Below are 17,772 nucleotides of genomic sequence, written 5' to 3'. Positions count from 1 at the left end.
TGTGGAACTCTTTGCCAGAGGATATTGTGAAGTCCAAGACACTAACAGGGTTCAAAAAAGAACTAGATAAGTTCATGGAGAATAAGTCCATCAATGACTATTAGCAAGGATTGGCAGGGGTGTTGTCCCTAGCCTCTGTTTGCCAGAAGCTAGGAAAGATGGATCACTTGAGACTGTCTGTTGTGTTCATTCCCTCCATAGCATTGGCATTGACCACTGTTGGAAGATAAGATAATGGGCTAGATGGACCTGTGGTCTCACCAAATATGGCCGTTCTTATGTTGCCTTTGTTCCAAAAACTTGTCAAAGGTCAGATGTATTATTCAGGGTGGGTATCATAGACACAAAAGTGAATATTATTGTTTTAAAAAACATGCTCATTGCGAAAATATTGAACAGCTCAGTCTGACCTGCCACTCAGATCAAGTTAACGTTTTTTTTATTCCCATTGTAACACAGACCATTAACAATTATTTTATTCTATTATGGAGGCAGAAAGGGAAGGAAATATTTGAAACTTATACAGTTAATGATCATTTCATTTTAACAATCTCCCTTTTCCCATTTTCTTTACTTTTTAGCTGGTCAGCGTTCTTCAAAGGAAAAGTGTTTCACCTGAATGACAAATGGCCTTTTTTAAATTAAAAGCTTTTACCAAAAACTTGCTGAGTTTGTCAATTATTTTTGTTATTTTTTCTCAAATATTTTGTAAGATTTGTATTAACATTGTAGAAACAAGTCTTATTTTAAAAATATATAGCTATAATGAAAAACTATCAACAATTTTGAAAACTTTAATTTCCTGCACAATTGAGTCACTTTTAATCTTTTTTTTAATTTATGAAATCTTCAAAACTTTTTTTTATTAATGTAAAACTCAGTTTTTTCTGTAAACAACAAAAACTTGAAAACTTTTAAAATCAATATATTGGGGTTTGTATGTGAAAAAGTTCCAAAAATAAATGAAAATGTTGGTGGAGGGGGAGTTATACTTTACTTTTAATGGTCAAATCCCCCACTGGAGTAATCAACAAAGATCCATGAAAGTCACCTGGGGATATGGGACATAAAATCATATATGAAGGAAATCCCTGTAATGACAGTAACTGTAGATGATATTGTTGGCAATGGGGTTTGTTGCAGGGATAGGTTCCTGGATTAGTGTTTTTGTTGTGTGGTGTGTAGTGCTGGTGAGTATTTGCTTCAGGTTGGGGGGCTGTCTGTAAGCGAGGACTGGCCTGTCTCCCAAGGTCTGTGAGAGTGAGAGATCATCCTTCAGGATAGGTTGTAGGTCCTTGATGATGCGCTGGAGAGGTTTTAGTTGTGGGCTAAAGGTGATGGCTAGCGGTGTTCTAACTAACCCAGGAACCTATCCCTGCAGCAAACCCCGTTGCCAACTCTATCTGTATATCTATTCAAGGGACACCATCATAGGACCTAACCATATCAGCCACACCATCAGGAGCTCTGTCAGGGTTCCTTCCCCACTCTGAACTCTAGGGTACAGATATGGGGACCCGCATGAAAGCCCCAAAAGCTTATTTCTACCAGCTTAGGTTAAAACCTGGTACACTGCCAACACCAAGTGACTTAACAAGAAACAGGGAAAGGACCACTTGGAGTTCCTCTTCCCCCAAAATATCCCCTCAAGCACTTACACCCCCTTACCTGGGGAGGCTTAAGAATAATATCCTAATCAATTGGTTACAAAGTGATCAAAGACCCAAACTCCTGGGTCTTTGGACAATGGAAAAATCAGTCAGGTTCTTAAAAGAAGGATTTTATTAAAAAGAAAATGTAAAAATTATGTCTGTAAAATCAGGATGGAAAATAACTTTACAACGTAATCAGATTCAAAGAGCCCAGAGGAACCCCCTCTAGCCTTAGGTTCAAAGTTACAACAAAACAGGGATAAACCTCCCTCTAGCAAAGGTAAAATTCACAAGTTGAGAAAACAAAGATAAACTAATATGCCTTACCTGGCTGTTACTTATAAGTTTGAAATATGAGAGACTTGTTCAGAAAGATTTGGAAAACATGGATTGATGTCTGATCCCTCTTAGTCCCAAGAGCGAACACCACCAAAACAAAGAGCACAAACAAAATTCTTCCCCTGCCCCCTTCTCCCAAGAGTTGAAAGTACCTTGTCCCCTTATTTGTCCTTTGGGTCAGGTGTCAGCCAAGTTACCTGAGCTACTTAACCCTTTACAGGTAAAAGGATTTTGGTGCCTCTGGCCAGGAGGGATTTTATAGTATTGTATACAGGAGGGTTGTTACCTTCCCTTTATAGTTATAACAGGCTTGTTCACCTGCACATCTACCAATGTGATATAGGCCATCAGGTGCCATCAATGCCCCTCTTCCATGTACATTGGCCAAACCGGATAGTCTCTACACAAAAGAATAAATGGACACAAATCACATGTGAAGAATTGGAACGTTCAAAAACCAGTCGGAGAACACTTCAACTTCCCTGGACACTCAATTACAGACCTAAAAGTGGCAATTCTTCAACAATTGTCAAAAACAGACTCCAGCAAAAACTGCAGAACTGAAATTAATTTGAAAACTGGACACCATCAAATTAGGCCTGAATAAAGACTGGGAGTGGATGAGTCACTGTTACTCACACCTTCTTGTCAACTGTTTAAATGGGCCACCCTGATTACACTGGCCTCATTAGCACTACAAAAGTGATTTTTAACTCCCTTGGTATTTTACTGTTAAGAGTAGGCCACTTCCACCTTAATTGAATTGTCTTGTTAGCACTGACCCCCCACTTGGTAAGGCAACTCCCATCTTTTCATGTACTGTGTATTTATAGCTGCTACTGTATTTTCCACTCCATGCATCTGATGAAGTGGGTTTTAGCCCACAAAAGCTTAGGCCCAAATAAATTTGATAGATCATACGCTCAATTTCATGTCACCCTCTATAAATGAACTCATGAAAGCCACAGAGTTTCTGACAGCTTTTTCCCAGGGCCTCCATGACCTCTTTGTTTCTCAGGCTGTAGATGAGGGGGTTGGCCAGGGGAGTCAGGATGGTGTAGAAGACAGAGAACACTTTGTTAAGTTCTCCCAGCATCTTGGTTTTTGGTAAAATATACACAATTATTAGCGTGCCATAGAAAGTAGTAACCACAATAAGGTGAGAAGAGCAGGTGGAAAATGTCTTTTGCCTCCCAGTGCTAGAAGAGATTCTCAGGATGGCAGTTATGAAACAAACATAGGATGTCAGGGTTAATAGAAATGGTGGTAAAGTGAATAGGAAGGAGCCCAAGAAGATCACAAGTTCCATCTGATGGGGGACACTACAAGACAGTTTTATCACTGGAGTGAGATCACAAAAGAAATGGTCCATTTCTTTGGGGCCACAGAAAGTTAATTGTGACATTAAAAATATTATTATGGTAACAACCAAAAATGCACTTAGCCAAGACCTAGCTGCTAGGTGGAGGCAGAACCTGTCATTCATATGGGTCAAATAATGCAGTGTTTTACATATCGCTAAATACCGATCATAAGACATTGCAGCTAGCAGGTAACATTCTGTACCTACTAGACAACCAAAGAAATATAATTGCACCAAGCAGCCGTCAACAGAAATGGTTCTGTACCCAGTCAGGAGACTGGCCAGCATCCTGGGCAGGATGGTGGATGTGTAGCAGGTCTCCAAGCAGGACAAGTACCCCAGGAAGAAGTACATGGGGGTGTGAAGGTGCTGATCAGCTGCAACTAGCACAATGATGAGGATGTTCCCAGCCAAGGTCACAATGTAGATCACTAGCAACAATTGGAAGAGAAGGATCTCCAATGCAGGGAGATCCCCAAATCCCAGGAGGATGAATTCTGTTATGGTCATTTGATTTCTGCACTCTGTGTTTGCCATTGTCATATCTAGGGAACACAAACAAATCCAAAAATATAACTTGAAGAGAATAAACCTAAACCACATCCTCTTTTAAATTCCAGAAATGTTCAAAACTCATCATTCTCTGCTATTTACCTTTCCAACAATTGGATCAAAACCCCAGACCATGTTATTCATTTGCCTGGTATCTCTCATTTCGGAACAAAACATGCATATTCTGCCATCCAAACTCCATCAGTAAAATATCAAATAATGGCTCAGGCTACCCAACTTACAGGTGGTTGCAAAATTGCTTTTTTTGTTTGTTTGTTTCTTTTTTTCCTGAAAAAATAAAGATGAAAAAGAAAAAAAAGTTTTAGTCTACAGTTTTTGCTCATTCTTTTCAGTGTTTGGGGTTTGGTTCTTCAAAAGAAAATAAAAACAGAAAATTTAGCAGAATATGGAAATTTTCACAAAATATTCCATTTAATTTTAAAAGCCATTTTGCTTCAAAAGATGAATCTCAGTGAAAAAGTTTTCAGTCTCTGAATACTGCTAATGAAGTGTTGTCATAACAGTTTTGATTCTTTGCTCACTTTCTGTCATGTGCTAAATATAGGAGCAGAAAAAAAGCTTCCCTTCAGTAAAGAGTCCACTGCTGACGATGTTCATTATTTGATTTTTTGGGGGATTCCCTTATTGCTCTTTAGCGTTTTTCACTCTTGTAGGTGCTGTGATATGATTGTGATTGGTGTGGGATATTTACCTGAATAGAAGTGACAAGGACAACACCAACATCTGTGTAATACCATTCTCAGAGATCTAGTCACGCTCCCCATGTGGGACACATGTTAGAGTGTTATCAGGGGTTACAAATGCTGAATCACATATGCTCTAAAAAGTCAAGTTTCATGAATCCCCTCTGTGACAAGATGGTCAATATAGTATGGTGGGTCCTGTGCTTTTCTTGGTGGGTGGGGCTAAAATACCACCCCTTACCCCTACTCTTGGGGCACCGAGGGCCCCACTAGTGGCCCCGGAAGGTGGTAAAGGAGGGAAGCTGGGGAGGGGTCTGGGTTTGTTCCTCACTCTGAGTCCCAGCCCCTTTCAACTCCTGCAGGGTCTTACCCTCTTCTCCCCTGGGTGGGGTACCTTCGGTCCTTAGACACTGGGGGAGGGAATATCCCTCCCCTGCTGGGGCAGGGTCTCCCTTACTCCGGTTTTCTGTTCCTCCAAGTCTAACAGCACACCTCCAAGCTCCAGTCCTCTCTCCTTCCCCCTGACTGCCTGAAGCAGGGGGTTTTATTAGGTTTCTAACAGGGCCTTAATTGATTACAGGTGCTCCATTTAACCTGTAGCAACCCTCCCTAGTCTACAGGGAACCACGCCTTAATTAACCTAGGGTTTATATACTCTCCTTCTACCACTTCCCACTGCTCCCTGGCCCTCCTGTATCACACCTCCTAAAAATGAGTATTTCCAGGGATTTTCTCCTTTACCTGACTATAAATTATAAAAGCAGTGATTTTGGAATTATAAAATTTGTTTTTATGACATGCTTATTACACACTATTTATTATTAATTATTATTTATCATTTGTGGCAAATTGCCAGCACTATTATGATGGGTCCCCTGCTTTCTCCTCTTGTGGGGAGTTCTGGGTGCCATTTTCACCCCTGAACTAGGGTATCAGCTGTCCCACTAGTGTCCCAGAAAAGGAGAGTGAAGAGGGAGGGACCCAAGCCCCCCCTCTACTCCGGATCCCAGCACAGGGGCCCTAGGGATAGCGGCGAACCGCTTGAACTAGCAATTCCTTCCCCTGGGTTACTTCCCTCTCCGGCCCTTCAGCTTGTGGGGCTTCCATCCTAATTTCTTCCCTTTTAGCTTCTGGTATTCGGTATGGTCTTAACGTCACTCTTACTCCAGGACTGGTGATGATATGATGTTGGACCAGTGTTGTATGGCCTGGCTGTGTACAGAACACGTCTTGGTTTCATTGGATCATATCAATGACCTCTGTTCATTGTTCTGGGGTTAATTCGGGGGATATCCTCACCTGCCCCTGTGGGTCGTCTGTCCGGGGTGGAGCTCCCTGAACGACCAGGCACATCTCTCGGTCATGCCAGGGCTTCAGTAAGTTGATGTGGTAGATCTGCTCTGGCCTTCGGTGGTCTGGTTGTCTGACCTTATAGTCCTCCTCCCCAATGGCTTCCACTATCTCATACGGCCCATGCCAGCTGCCCAGGAGTTTGCTTTCTGTTGTCGCCACTAGCAACATCACCTGTTCTCTCAGTTGAAATCTCTGTACTTTCACCCGGCAGTTGTAATATGTCCTCTGGGCCTCTTGTGCTTTTTCCAAATGTTCTTGTACTATGGGGGTCACTCGAGCTATTCGCTCTCTCAAAAGCCAGGAGGTATGCTTCCAGATCATCCTCCTGTGTCATTTTCTGCAGGCAGGGGCTGGCCTGTATGGTCCGGGTCCCATTGTAGCTGCGGTTCTGCTCCAAAAGGGCCTTCATCTGGTTCACCAGCTTCTGCAGCAGGGCTCGGCCCTGGGCAGCCTGGCTCAGCAACAGTTAGTCTCCTGCTGCATCCGAGTCACCTCCTGTTGGGTGGTTGCTTGGACCTGTGTAGCCTCCTGCTGGGCCACAGTGGCTTGTATTAGGGCCTTGACCACGTCGTCCATCTTGGGGATGGGATGGTTTTGGCTAACCCTGGTTTAAGTCCACAGCGCGACTGTCCCACTCTTGACACCACATGTGGCAAATTGCCGGCACTATTATGATGGGTCCCATGCTTTCTCCTCTTGTGGGGAGTTCAGGGTGCCAATTTTACCTCTGAACTGGGGTATCAACTGTCCCACTAGTGTCCCAGAAAAGGAAAGTAAAGAGGGAGGGACCCAAGCCCGCCCTCTACTCCGGGTCCCAGCACAGGGGCCCTAGGGATAGCAGTGAACCGCTTGAACTAGCGATTCCTTCCCCTGGGTTACTTCCCTCTCCGGCCCTTCAGCTTGTGGGGCTTCCTGCCCTCTCTCCACTTGGGCCAAGTTTCTCCCAACCCCTTGTGTCTGTAGAGTCCCTCTGCTCTTCCCAAGCCGGGTTTCCCTTATCTAGGGTCTTGGTCTTCTGGCCCACCACAGCACTTCTCCAAACTGCTCTCCTCCAAACTGCTTTCTGCTCCAACACCAAACCACTCTGCTTCAACTCCTCCAACTGTCTGATTGAAGCAGGGGTTTTTTATCAGGTGACTGGCTTCAGGTGCTCTAATTGAGTTAATTGGTTTCAGGTTCTCTAATTAATCTGTAACAGCCTCTCTTCCCTTTACAGGCAATAAGGCTCTCATCATCCTGGGGTTTACATATCTCCCATCTATCACTCTCTTGCTGCCCTCTGGCAATGCTATCTCACACATTACAGTATTTGTATTATATTATGAAAATGGAAACACTCTTCCAAGATCTCACTTTCGTAGCTTCTATCACTTTGAATAAGCCTGTTATAAGACAAGGCTCCTATGTTTCATCAAGGAGAATCAGATGTGAAACAGCATGAAGGTATTTAAAAAGCCAACGCAAAGAGTTCCTCTTACACAAGCATTCAGGTCTCGAGCAGTCCAGGCAAACGATACATGTTACAACAAAGCTTAAACTTGTTCGTCATAATAATTTTAAAAACAATACTAGCTGCCTATTTAATTTTAAAAACAGCAAAAAATATCCGCCTCCTTTTCAATTTGTTATAAGGAGTCTTGAAGTTTAAATCTCCTCAGTTTGATAGATATGCTTGCTTTGATCTGCTTAGCCCTTGGAGGCCCAGGGGCTCCAGGCTGCTGGCCCATGCTGCCCAGGGTCTGTAGGGACAGCTCTGTCTGCCATTAGGGAATTTTTTCCCAAGAACCCCCTGTAACATTTTGCGAACCCCCAGGGGTTCGCAAAGCCACGTTTGGGAACCACTGTATCATATCATCGGATGTACAACATCTCCACATCTTGCTTGATATTCATAATTTTATGCAGCCCCATGGTTTGTTAATATCATTATTAATAATAATAATGTAAGTATTACTGAGTGCATGAGTGCAGGCGACTGGGCTAGATGGCCTCTCAAGGTCCCTTCCAGTCCTATGATTCTATGATTCTATTTTCTGTGACCGAACTCACTTATTTTTAACACTTGGGATTGGCCCTACTGCCAAAACCAAAAATAAAGCAGCAGCAGATCCTACCCAATGACAGACACAAAGACACACTCATATATCCACAGAAAGAAACACAACAAATCACACACACACACACACACACACAAGGATTGCCAACCCCAACCATTCAAAAATCATGAGTCAGGCCCCCAAAATCACATGAGGTTGGTTGAAAATCTTGAGATAAACAAAAACCAAACAGAAATTGCAGGGTGCTTTTTATTTGCATTCTTGTTTCTGAGCCTTTCGGGGTATGTGGTCACATTTTCAAGCGTTCCCCCACCACTGTGATCACAACTGAAGCAGGGTCACAGACAGAGTGAAATTCACCTGTAGCAATGACAAAGACAGACTCATGTCCCACTCACAAGCCTGAGGATTTTAGAATACGTTTCCACTGCAATCACAGGGTGTGATGGCAGCAGGGGTAGATATAAGCACACTAGCTTTTATCTAGTGAACATAAGGACCAAAAGCCATGAAGCAGGGGCAGCACGGGCTGTACAAACCTGGCCCAGGACTCTGGGTACATACTTGGGTGGTAGCCTGCTGTTGGCCAATAGATGTGTTATACGTACTGCACACTATATTTATATGTATTGCATATCACATGATAAACATTAGCACAAAGTTATGCTAAATTGTATTAGGTTCACTCTTGCTCCCTTGTGACAAGAGCTATATGTCCCACAATACACGGCAAGGTTAAATGGAGTGTTTGGCACTAGAGAATATAAACCCTGTCAAAATCAGGATACATGAGTCTTCTACCCTGGTACAAGTTAAGGAATGCCTTCATGCCTCACTGGTTTGGAATGTTGTGTTCAAAAATAAGAGCTATAGGGTACATCATGGTACCAGAAAAAACAAAGTATAAAATCATGACTAGTGTGGACAAAGTAAATAAGGAAGCGTTATTTACTCCTTCGCATACCACAAGAACTAGGGGGTCACCAAATGAAATTAATAGGCAGCAGATTTAAAACAAACAAAAGGAAGTATTTTTCACACAACACACAGTTAACCTGTGGAACTCCTTGACAGGGGATATCATTGTGACATTGCACTCCATATGATTTTATGAAAATCTGCTAATGAGTGTGAATATAATGAACTGGAATGTGGTTTGGAATCGTGATGGCTCCCATTAACCAGGACAATTGATTGTAAATGGCTCTGTTTACTTGTAAGCCTTTTTGTATATGTGGGTGCCAACAAGTGGGTAATGAAGTCTTACAGTGACATGTGATCATGCCACCTGAACTGGAATCCATCTTTAACCTGGTGCTTTTCCATTTAGAAGGATGGGTGAGAACCCAGAGAGAGACAAAGGATTCTCACCTTTTGCCAAAGATATATAAGGGGATAGAACAGAACAAAATTGGGTACCAGTCATGAGAAATCCCCTAGTTACCACATGAGTTGGAGCTAACAAGAACTGTACCAGAGAAAGGATTGGGCCCAGACTAGGAAGGAGTCCAATCTGTGAAAGAAGCTTATTGGAACATCTCTGAGGGTGAGATTATCTGTAATCAGTTTCTTAATGTATTAGGTTTAGACTTGCATGTTTTGTTTTATTTTGCTTGGTAACTTTCTTTGTTCTGTCTGTTATTACTTGAAACCACTTAAATCCTACCCTTTATACTTAATAAAATCACTTTTGTTTATTAATTAACCCAGAGTAAGTGCTTAATATCGGGGGAGCAAACAGCTGTGCATCTCTCTCTATCAGTGTTATAGAGGGTGGACAATTTATGAGTTTACCCTGTATAAGCTTTATACAGAGTAAAACAGATTTATTTGAGGGTTGGATCCCATTGGAAGCTGGGTGTCTGGGTGATGAAGACAGGAGCACTTGTTAAGCTGTTTTCAGTTAAGTCTGCAGATTTGGGGGTGTGGTTCAGACCCTGGCTCTGTGTTGCAGCAGGCTTGCGTGTCTGGCTCAACACCACAGGGTTCTGCAGTCCCAAACTGGCAGAGAAAATGGGCTCAGAGGTAGTCTCAGCACATCAGGTGACAGTCCCAAGGGGGTCTCTGTGACCAAACCCGTCACAATCATGAAGGCCAAGACTATAACAGGGTTCAAAAAAGAACTAGATAAGTTCTTGCAGGATAGGTCCATCAATGGCTATTAGCCTGGATGGACGGGGATGGTGTCTCTAGCCTCTGTTTGCCAGAAGCTGAGAAGAGGCGACAGGGGATGGATCACTTGATGATTACCTGGTCTTTTCATTCCCTCTGGGCCACCTGGCATTGGCCACTTTTGGAAGACAGGATACTGCGCTAGATGGACCTTTGGTCTGATCCAGTATGGCTGTTCTTACGTTCTTAAGTAAAAAGCTGATTGGTAAATTCTTGTCTTGGGTGATCTATAGAGTTCTTGTAACTGGTATACAATCAATATAACTAATTCGGGGGGGCATACTTTGGGAGTGTACCTTCTGTGCAAGATGAACTGACATGATACATGGAACAGTTTCTCAGAAGTATCAGTAACACAGTAACTCTTTCCTGTATTGCACTGTTATTGACTTTTAGCAGTAAATTTAGGTATTTTTAGTTATTTAGGCTTTTGAACCCTTATGATCATGAACTACACATGTGCTCAATCTTCTTTTTCTTTCATTTGGCTGGTGTAGAGCAACTACCATGTCCCCTGAGGTTGATCAAGCCAGATGGCTCCATCAGGAGTAGCAGAATTTATTGCAGGGATGCGTCCTTCATATATGTCAACTGGGCAGTAGGTGGTGATGTTTGATGGTCTGTCATGGGGATCTGCCACACCACACCAGGGAGTCCTTGATTTTCCATTTGTGCATTAGATGTCTGCATCAGCATGGTTGGTTTGGATTCAGTTCAGAGTTGACCAAGATGTCCGTGTTCAATCAATTGACTGTACTATTAGTCAGCACCACACTGAAGTGCATGCTATTGTGGTGTCACTTGGTACCAATGCTAGCTAGATTAAAGCTAACAAAGGTATGATGATGATGATGATGATGTTTTGTATTGTGATTGCACCTTGGTCCCCAGTCATGGACCCAAACCCATTGTGCCAGGTGCTGTACAAACATAGAACAAAAAAGATGATCTCTACCCAAGGAGCTTTCAATGTAAGTACAAGACAAGAGACAACATGTGGATACAGATAGGCCAACAGGGGAGTACAAGGAAACAATGAGATAATATTGGTCAGCGTGGTAGGTAGTGGTCTCAACTCCCCAGTTTTCTAACTGTTGTCAAAGTTTTTTTGGCAGATATTATGGTAAAGGAGATTTTTAATCAGAAATGTGAAGGAGGATAATGAGGTAGCTTTGTGGATGTTGATGGGGAGCTCCACCCAGGCATGAGGGGCAGCATGGGAGAAAACATGAAGCTGCTTGTTTGAAAACTTAATAAAAGGGCAATGAAGGCTGGCATTGATAGGCTCATCAGAGGTGGGAGTTGACATCTTGATAGTGAAAGAAAGATGGGGATAGGCCAGGAAGGACCTTGAAAATGAAGACCAATAGATTATGTTTGATGTGATGAAGAATAGGGAGCCATTGGAGGGATGCAAAGAGAAGGGTGACATGGTCAAAGACATGAGCTAGGAAAAGTGTCCTCAAGAAGAGCTACTCTGCTTAACAACTGGCCTCATGTAACTTGCATGACCTTCAACTTGAGAGCAGATTTCAGTTGTGTCCCACTACAGAGGGCATCAAAGTAATCTGCTTTGGAGATGACCAAGTCATAGAGGGGCCCACATCTCAGAAGAAAGAAGGCCTCTTCTCTGGATGTGGATAGACCTCTTGCCTGGTGTTGGCTGAAGCTACTGGGAATCTAAGTCCCTACCTCCAGTTCTGAACTCAGGTAACAACTGGTGGGTGCATTCCCTCAGTCAGCTGAGGGAAGGATGGTCTTCTGGTTCAGGAGACTTGGAGGAGACTTGGGAGATCAACTCTGCCAAAGATTCACTTGTGACCTTAGGTAAGTTATATAGAGCCAGATTTTTAAAGGTACTTTGGCGCCCAATGGAATTTTCAAAAGCATCTAGCTGCTTAACAATGGGTGATTTCAGTGGGTGTTACGTGCATCGGTACTTTTGAAAATCCCATTAGGCTCCTAGATACATTTAAAAATCTGGCCCTACATGCCTATCTGCATCTTTAGGTGCCTAAATACCTTTATAGACATGGTCCAAGGATAATTTTGAAAATGGGACTTAGGATCCTAAGTCATTTAGTTGCTTTGGACAATTTGAACAGTAGGCAAAACATTTCAAAAGCAAGAAAATAACTGTGGGTGCCTAAGTCCTCATTTAGGTATTTGAGGATTAGAATTTCAAAAGCATTTCAAATTTGTGACAAAATTAACCTTCCCCCCCCATCAGAATTTCACCTTTTTTCATCAATGTTTTGAAATACAAAATTTCCAACCAGAAAAATAGGACAAATTTTTCATGCCCACAAGCATAAAAAATTATCTATTTCTTTGTATTGGCATTTCAAATTTAATGGAAAATGTCAGTAACAAAATGTGAAACTCCAAACATTTCAACCAGTTGTATGCTGAGTAGGTGGTGAGTTATGGTGATGGACAGAGGGACATGTGTATCTTAGCAGGTCTCCTCTCTCCTTTCCTTTCCTTTAAGGATTGAAGATTATTCCTTTGACTGTTTGTATAGTCTAGAGAATAAGCATGTTATTAACATTCTCCTTCTCATTAATTTTGAACACGCAGAAGCAAAAGGATCAAGATGCACCTTCCTATTGGAAGGATAAATACTGAGTTAGGAAAGGCACTCATTTGCTGTCACTGGATATAACACAAGACGTACCACGTGGGACAAGGAAACCAGGTCTCGTTTCTGAGAGAACTGAAGCACATGAGACAGATGGGGAGTCCAGACAGCCTGCAGAAATAGCATATGTGATACTGAGTGAAGGAGTCAGATCAGGGTTTAAATATTGTGTCCTTCATTCTTTAAGATAGAGTAACCATTTAATCACTCCTTTTATTTGCAAATATGAGAATCAGATATGGAAATGAAGCTTAGGCATTAAGTGATCTTGTTCATCCATCACCACCCTGCCCCAGAGCAGGATTTTATCGTATTGTTGCACTTCCTTCACAAGCCTGCTGAGGCACTGGATAGATATGATTATATGGTAAACAGCCGTAAAGGGCTTCAGTCTCAAGCCTTAAACATTCATAGATTCCAAGGCCAGAAGGGACCATTGTGATCATCTACTCTGACCTCCTGCATAACGCAGGCCATAGAACTTTCCCAAAAATAATTCTTAGAGCAGATCTTGTAGATAAACATCCAATCTTGATTTAAAAATTACCAGTGATGGAGAATCCACCATGACCCGTGGTAAATTGTTCCACTGGTTAATTACTCTCACTGTTAAAAATTTACACCTTATTTCCAGTCTGAATTTGTCTAGCCTCAAATTCCAGCAACTGCATAATGTTGGACATTTCTCTGCTAAGTTGAAGAGCCCATTATTACATATTTGTTCCCCACGTGGGTACTTATAGACTGTCATCATGTCACCTCTTAACTTTCTCTTTGTTAAGCTAAATAGATTGAGCTCCTTGAGTCTATCTCTATAAGGCAGGTTGTCTAATCCTTTAATCATTCTCAGGTCCTTTCTCTGAACCCTCTCCTATTTGTCAACATCTTTCTTGCACTGTGGGCAACAGAACTGGACACAGGATTCCAGCAGCTGTCGCACCAGTGCCAAATACAGAGTTAAAATAACCTCTCTACTCCTACTCAAGATTCCCTTATTTATGCATCCAAGGATTGCATTAGCCCTTTTGGCCACAGCCCTGCACTAGGAGCTCATGTGCACCTGATTATCTACCACCACTCCAATCTTTTCCGGAGCCAGTCCTTCCCAGGATACAGCCCCAAATCAGTGAGTATGACCGACATTCTTTGTTCCTAGATGCATATATTTACATTTAGCCATATTAAAATACAAGTTGCTTGTACCCAGTTTACCAAGTGACCCAGATCACTCTGTATCAGTGGCTTTTCCCCTTCTTATTTACCACTCCCTCAAATTTTGTTTTGCCTGAAAACTTTCTCAGTGAAGATTTTATGTTTTATTCCATTGATGAAGCTGAAAACTGTTTTCGCTTCCCTCTAAACCAAGTTAGTTTTTTTAGCTAATACCTATTTGCTTCCTTGAGTGTGTCTTTTTGGGTGACTAGTAAAGCATCCTTAAATGATTGACATTTTTTTTATTAAATTATTCCTCCCAGCTGATTTGTCTCATAATTGTTTTCAGCTTTGTGTAATTGGCCCTTTTAAAGCCCCAAATGTGTATATACATGTATACTGCTCTAGATGTTATTCTTTTTGTACATTGTATGTGTCGTTAAGTCATGATCACTTGTACTTAAGTTACCATGAATTTTTAGTTCTGTGATCAGTTCCTCTTTATCTGTCTAGAAAAGATTTAATATAGAATCCCCCCATATAGGATGCAACACCTTTTTCATTAGGGAATTATTATCTATAATATTTAGAAATTCAAGGGATGTTTTAGCATGAGACCTGCAGCAAATATCACTCAAATTGGAGTCCCCTATGATCATTCATCTTTTTTTCTTACACATTGTAGACAGGCGGGTTCATTCTGTTCCCTAGTGTGATTTGAGGTTCTGTCACAGTCCCCATCTTGAGCTTTATCTATTAGAATATAGATCCATAAGAATTTAAGATAATTTTCTTCCAAGTTAGCAGTAACTCGGGAACAGGTAATGCTATTTTGATGTAGAGTGTCATTCCACTCTCCCTTTTGCCCATTAACCATTAATTTTAACAATTCAATCACAGGAATTATTAAGCGGCAGATGTTTCAGCACCCGCTAGTGAATGCTCACTGGGATTGTCAAAGGGGCCAAGGGAATTTAGGCATGAGCTCACACTGAATTTCAGTGGGAAGATTTTCACAGGTATTTGGGTGCTTACATTTGTAGATAGATGCCTAGTGGGGTTTTCAAATGTGCCAATAGTGATCTCCCAGTGATATCACTGAAGTCACAGTGAACTCCTAATGTAACCATTCATTGAAATCAATGGGAGTCAGGCCCATGATGTGCTTAGGCATTTTTGCCAATACCACTAGGCCCCTATCTGTCCCTTTAGGTACCTAAATACATTTGAAAAGCTGGCCATAGGAGCCTAGGCTCCTTTGAAATTCCTAGTCAGGGAGAGAAATTGTTGCTGCTGGGGGGGCTAAAGACTTTTGAAAATCTAGTCACTCATATAGGTGATTAAATTGGGATTCTACTCTCATTCTCATGCTCTTTTTCTTTTAGATTGTTTTATTATTCTTATTTTTATTAATTATTGTTATTATACCAATCACTGTAGAATCTATGTCCTGACAAACTAATTTTCAGCTTCGGACATCTCTGATTACGTCTGGGTGAAATCATTGATATCCCACCTGAAGCAGAAAATGCAGGCGCAAGAATGGCTGAAAGAAACAAATGGCTGGTGATAGCAGGAAGAAAACTAGATCTGCAAATCCTCACTGAAGAAAGAAAAGAATGGCTCAAGCCCAACTCTCCACTGATTCTCTGATACAAAACAGCTATAGACATTGTGAAAGAGAGTTGGATTTTTTTTACTTAAACTGAAGGGAAAGTGTGTGCATTAAAAACTGTGCATAACATCTTTGGAAACTATGACCTATTTTTTACTGGCTCAGAAGAAGCAATGGGATTGATTCCCATCTCAGTCACCCTGGTGTAAATCATGAAGCCACTGGCCACTCCTGGGGATATGTTGTACTTCATGATTTATGGCATCAACTGATCATCTCTACTAGGAAGGTGTGACAGTCTGTAACCCTATATTCACCCCTTTTAGAGGACTATGATAAATCTTGTACAAAGTAGGCCTTGTGAGGTATCATTTATAAACTCATAATCCGCTGATTATTATTGTCTTGTTAAAATATGTGGGGTAGCATTGTATGTAGGATTATAAAATTCCACTGTATGATGTTACCAAGACATGTTCCAACATATTATGGAGGACAGTCACAAACCAGTTCCACAGAGACAAAGGGTTAGCCAAGGGCTCAGCCAGGTCTCAACAAGATCAAATGAACCATCAACAGATTAAGTGGCCACTTTTTGGTAGGAAAGAGGGTGTGGGCAAAAAAACTACATTTTGAAAAAGAAGCAGCTTAAGCTTCTTGTCCACACAAACTTTCTGTCTCCTGAACCTGAAGGGGAGATGAGTCTAGTTGAAGAGACATAACAATACAAGGTGAGAGTAGATACCCAGAATCATCTCTCCCTTTCTTTGGGCCAACAACATCAGCAATACCTGAAGAACAAAGGAGCAGAATTGGACTGGGGGAGGGATCCTGACTGAAAGATTCAGCCAGTAAGACTGTTGCAACTTGTGGTGAGAGAGGCATTTGCTTTGAATTCACTTAGATTGTTAAGTTAAGTATTAGTTTTGTTTTACATTTTAATTCTTTGTAACCATTCCTGACCTGTATGCCTTATTATGTGTAATTAAGGCTACATTTTAGTCACAGGTATTTTTACTAAAAGTCATGGACAGGTCATGGGCAGTAAACAAACATTCACGATCCATGCCCTGTCCATGACTTGTACTATATACCTCTGACTAAATCTGAGTACTCTGTGTGTGGGGGGGCGGTCTGGGGATGGTATGGGTGCTTTAGGGGTGCCAGCCAGGGACCCCTGCTGCTGCTGTTGGGGGTTGACGGGCTCCCTACCTGGCTCCACACAGCTCCCTGGAAGCAGTGACATGTCCCTCGGCTCTTAGGCAGAGGCACAGATAGGGGGCTCCGCGCGCTGCCTCCACCTTGAGCGCTGGCTCCACAGCTCCCATTGGCTGGGAACCATGGCCAATGGGAGCTGTAGGGGCAGCACCTGTGGGGGAAGACAGTGTTCAGAGCCGCTGGGCTGCGCCTCCACTTAGGAGACGAGGGAGGGACATGTCGCCACTTCCAGGGATCCTCCCAAGGTAAGCGCCACACAGAGTCTGCAACCCCTTCCATGTCCCTACCCCCTGCACTAGCCTTGAGCCCCCTCCCATACTCTAACTCCTGCTGCTGCTGGGGGGGCCCGATGGCTCGAGACTGTCCCAGCAGCGGCTGGTGCATCTGGTCATGGGGCTGCCTGAGCTGATCAGCTGGCCCCAAGACCAGCCACACTGGCCACTGCAGAAGTCACAGAGGTCCTGGAAAGTCATGGAATCCATGAGTTCTGTGACCTCTGTGACTGACTCGCAGCCTTACTTGTAATGACTTAAAATCTATCTTGCTGTATTTAATACATTTGTTTTATTCTTTTATCTAAACCAATGTATTTGGATTGAAGTATTTGGCATTTCAATTTTAGATAATGGGATTTGAGTGTATCACTTTCATAGAATCATAGAAGATTAAGGTTGGAAGCACCTCAGGAGGTCATCTAGTCCAACCCCGTGCTCAAAGCAGGACCAACACAAACTAAATCATCCCAGCCAGGGCTTTGTCAAGCTGGGCTTTAAAAACCTCTAAGGATGGAGATTCCACCACCTCCACCTTTCTATTGATGAAGTGACAGACTTTATATGAGCTTGTCTAGAAGGAGAGAGCTGGGCTGTACAAGACGCACATTTCTGGGGGGAAGTCAGGGACTGGGAGTTTGCAGGTGTTCTGAAGTGTAATTCAAGACTGGTTGGTTATAGC

The 17,772-nt window shown here is 42.4% G+C and overlaps 1 protein-coding gene across 1 annotated transcript; it reads right to left on the bottom strand.

Moving 5' to 3' along the window:
• Nucleotides 1–2,925: 2,925 nt before the first annotated feature.
• Nucleotides 2,926–3,531, bottom strand: LOC117885449 (olfactory receptor 11L1-like). The gene has a single exon (XM_034786755.1). It carries the CDS (start codon nucleotides 3,529–3,531, stop codon nucleotides 2,926–2,928), a length of 606 nt encoding a protein of 201 aa, XP_034642646.1.
• Between the last annotated feature and the right edge of the window lie 14,241 nt (nucleotides 3,532–17,772).

The sequence above is a fragment of the Trachemys scripta genome, chromosome 12 (assembly GCF_013100865.1).
Source record: "Trachemys scripta elegans isolate TJP31775 chromosome 12, CAS_Tse_1.0, whole genome shotgun sequence".
NCBI classification, from domain to species: Eukaryota; Metazoa; Chordata; order Testudines; family Emydidae; genus Trachemys; species Trachemys scripta.
This window is presented reverse-complemented; position numbering and strand designations above follow the sequence as displayed.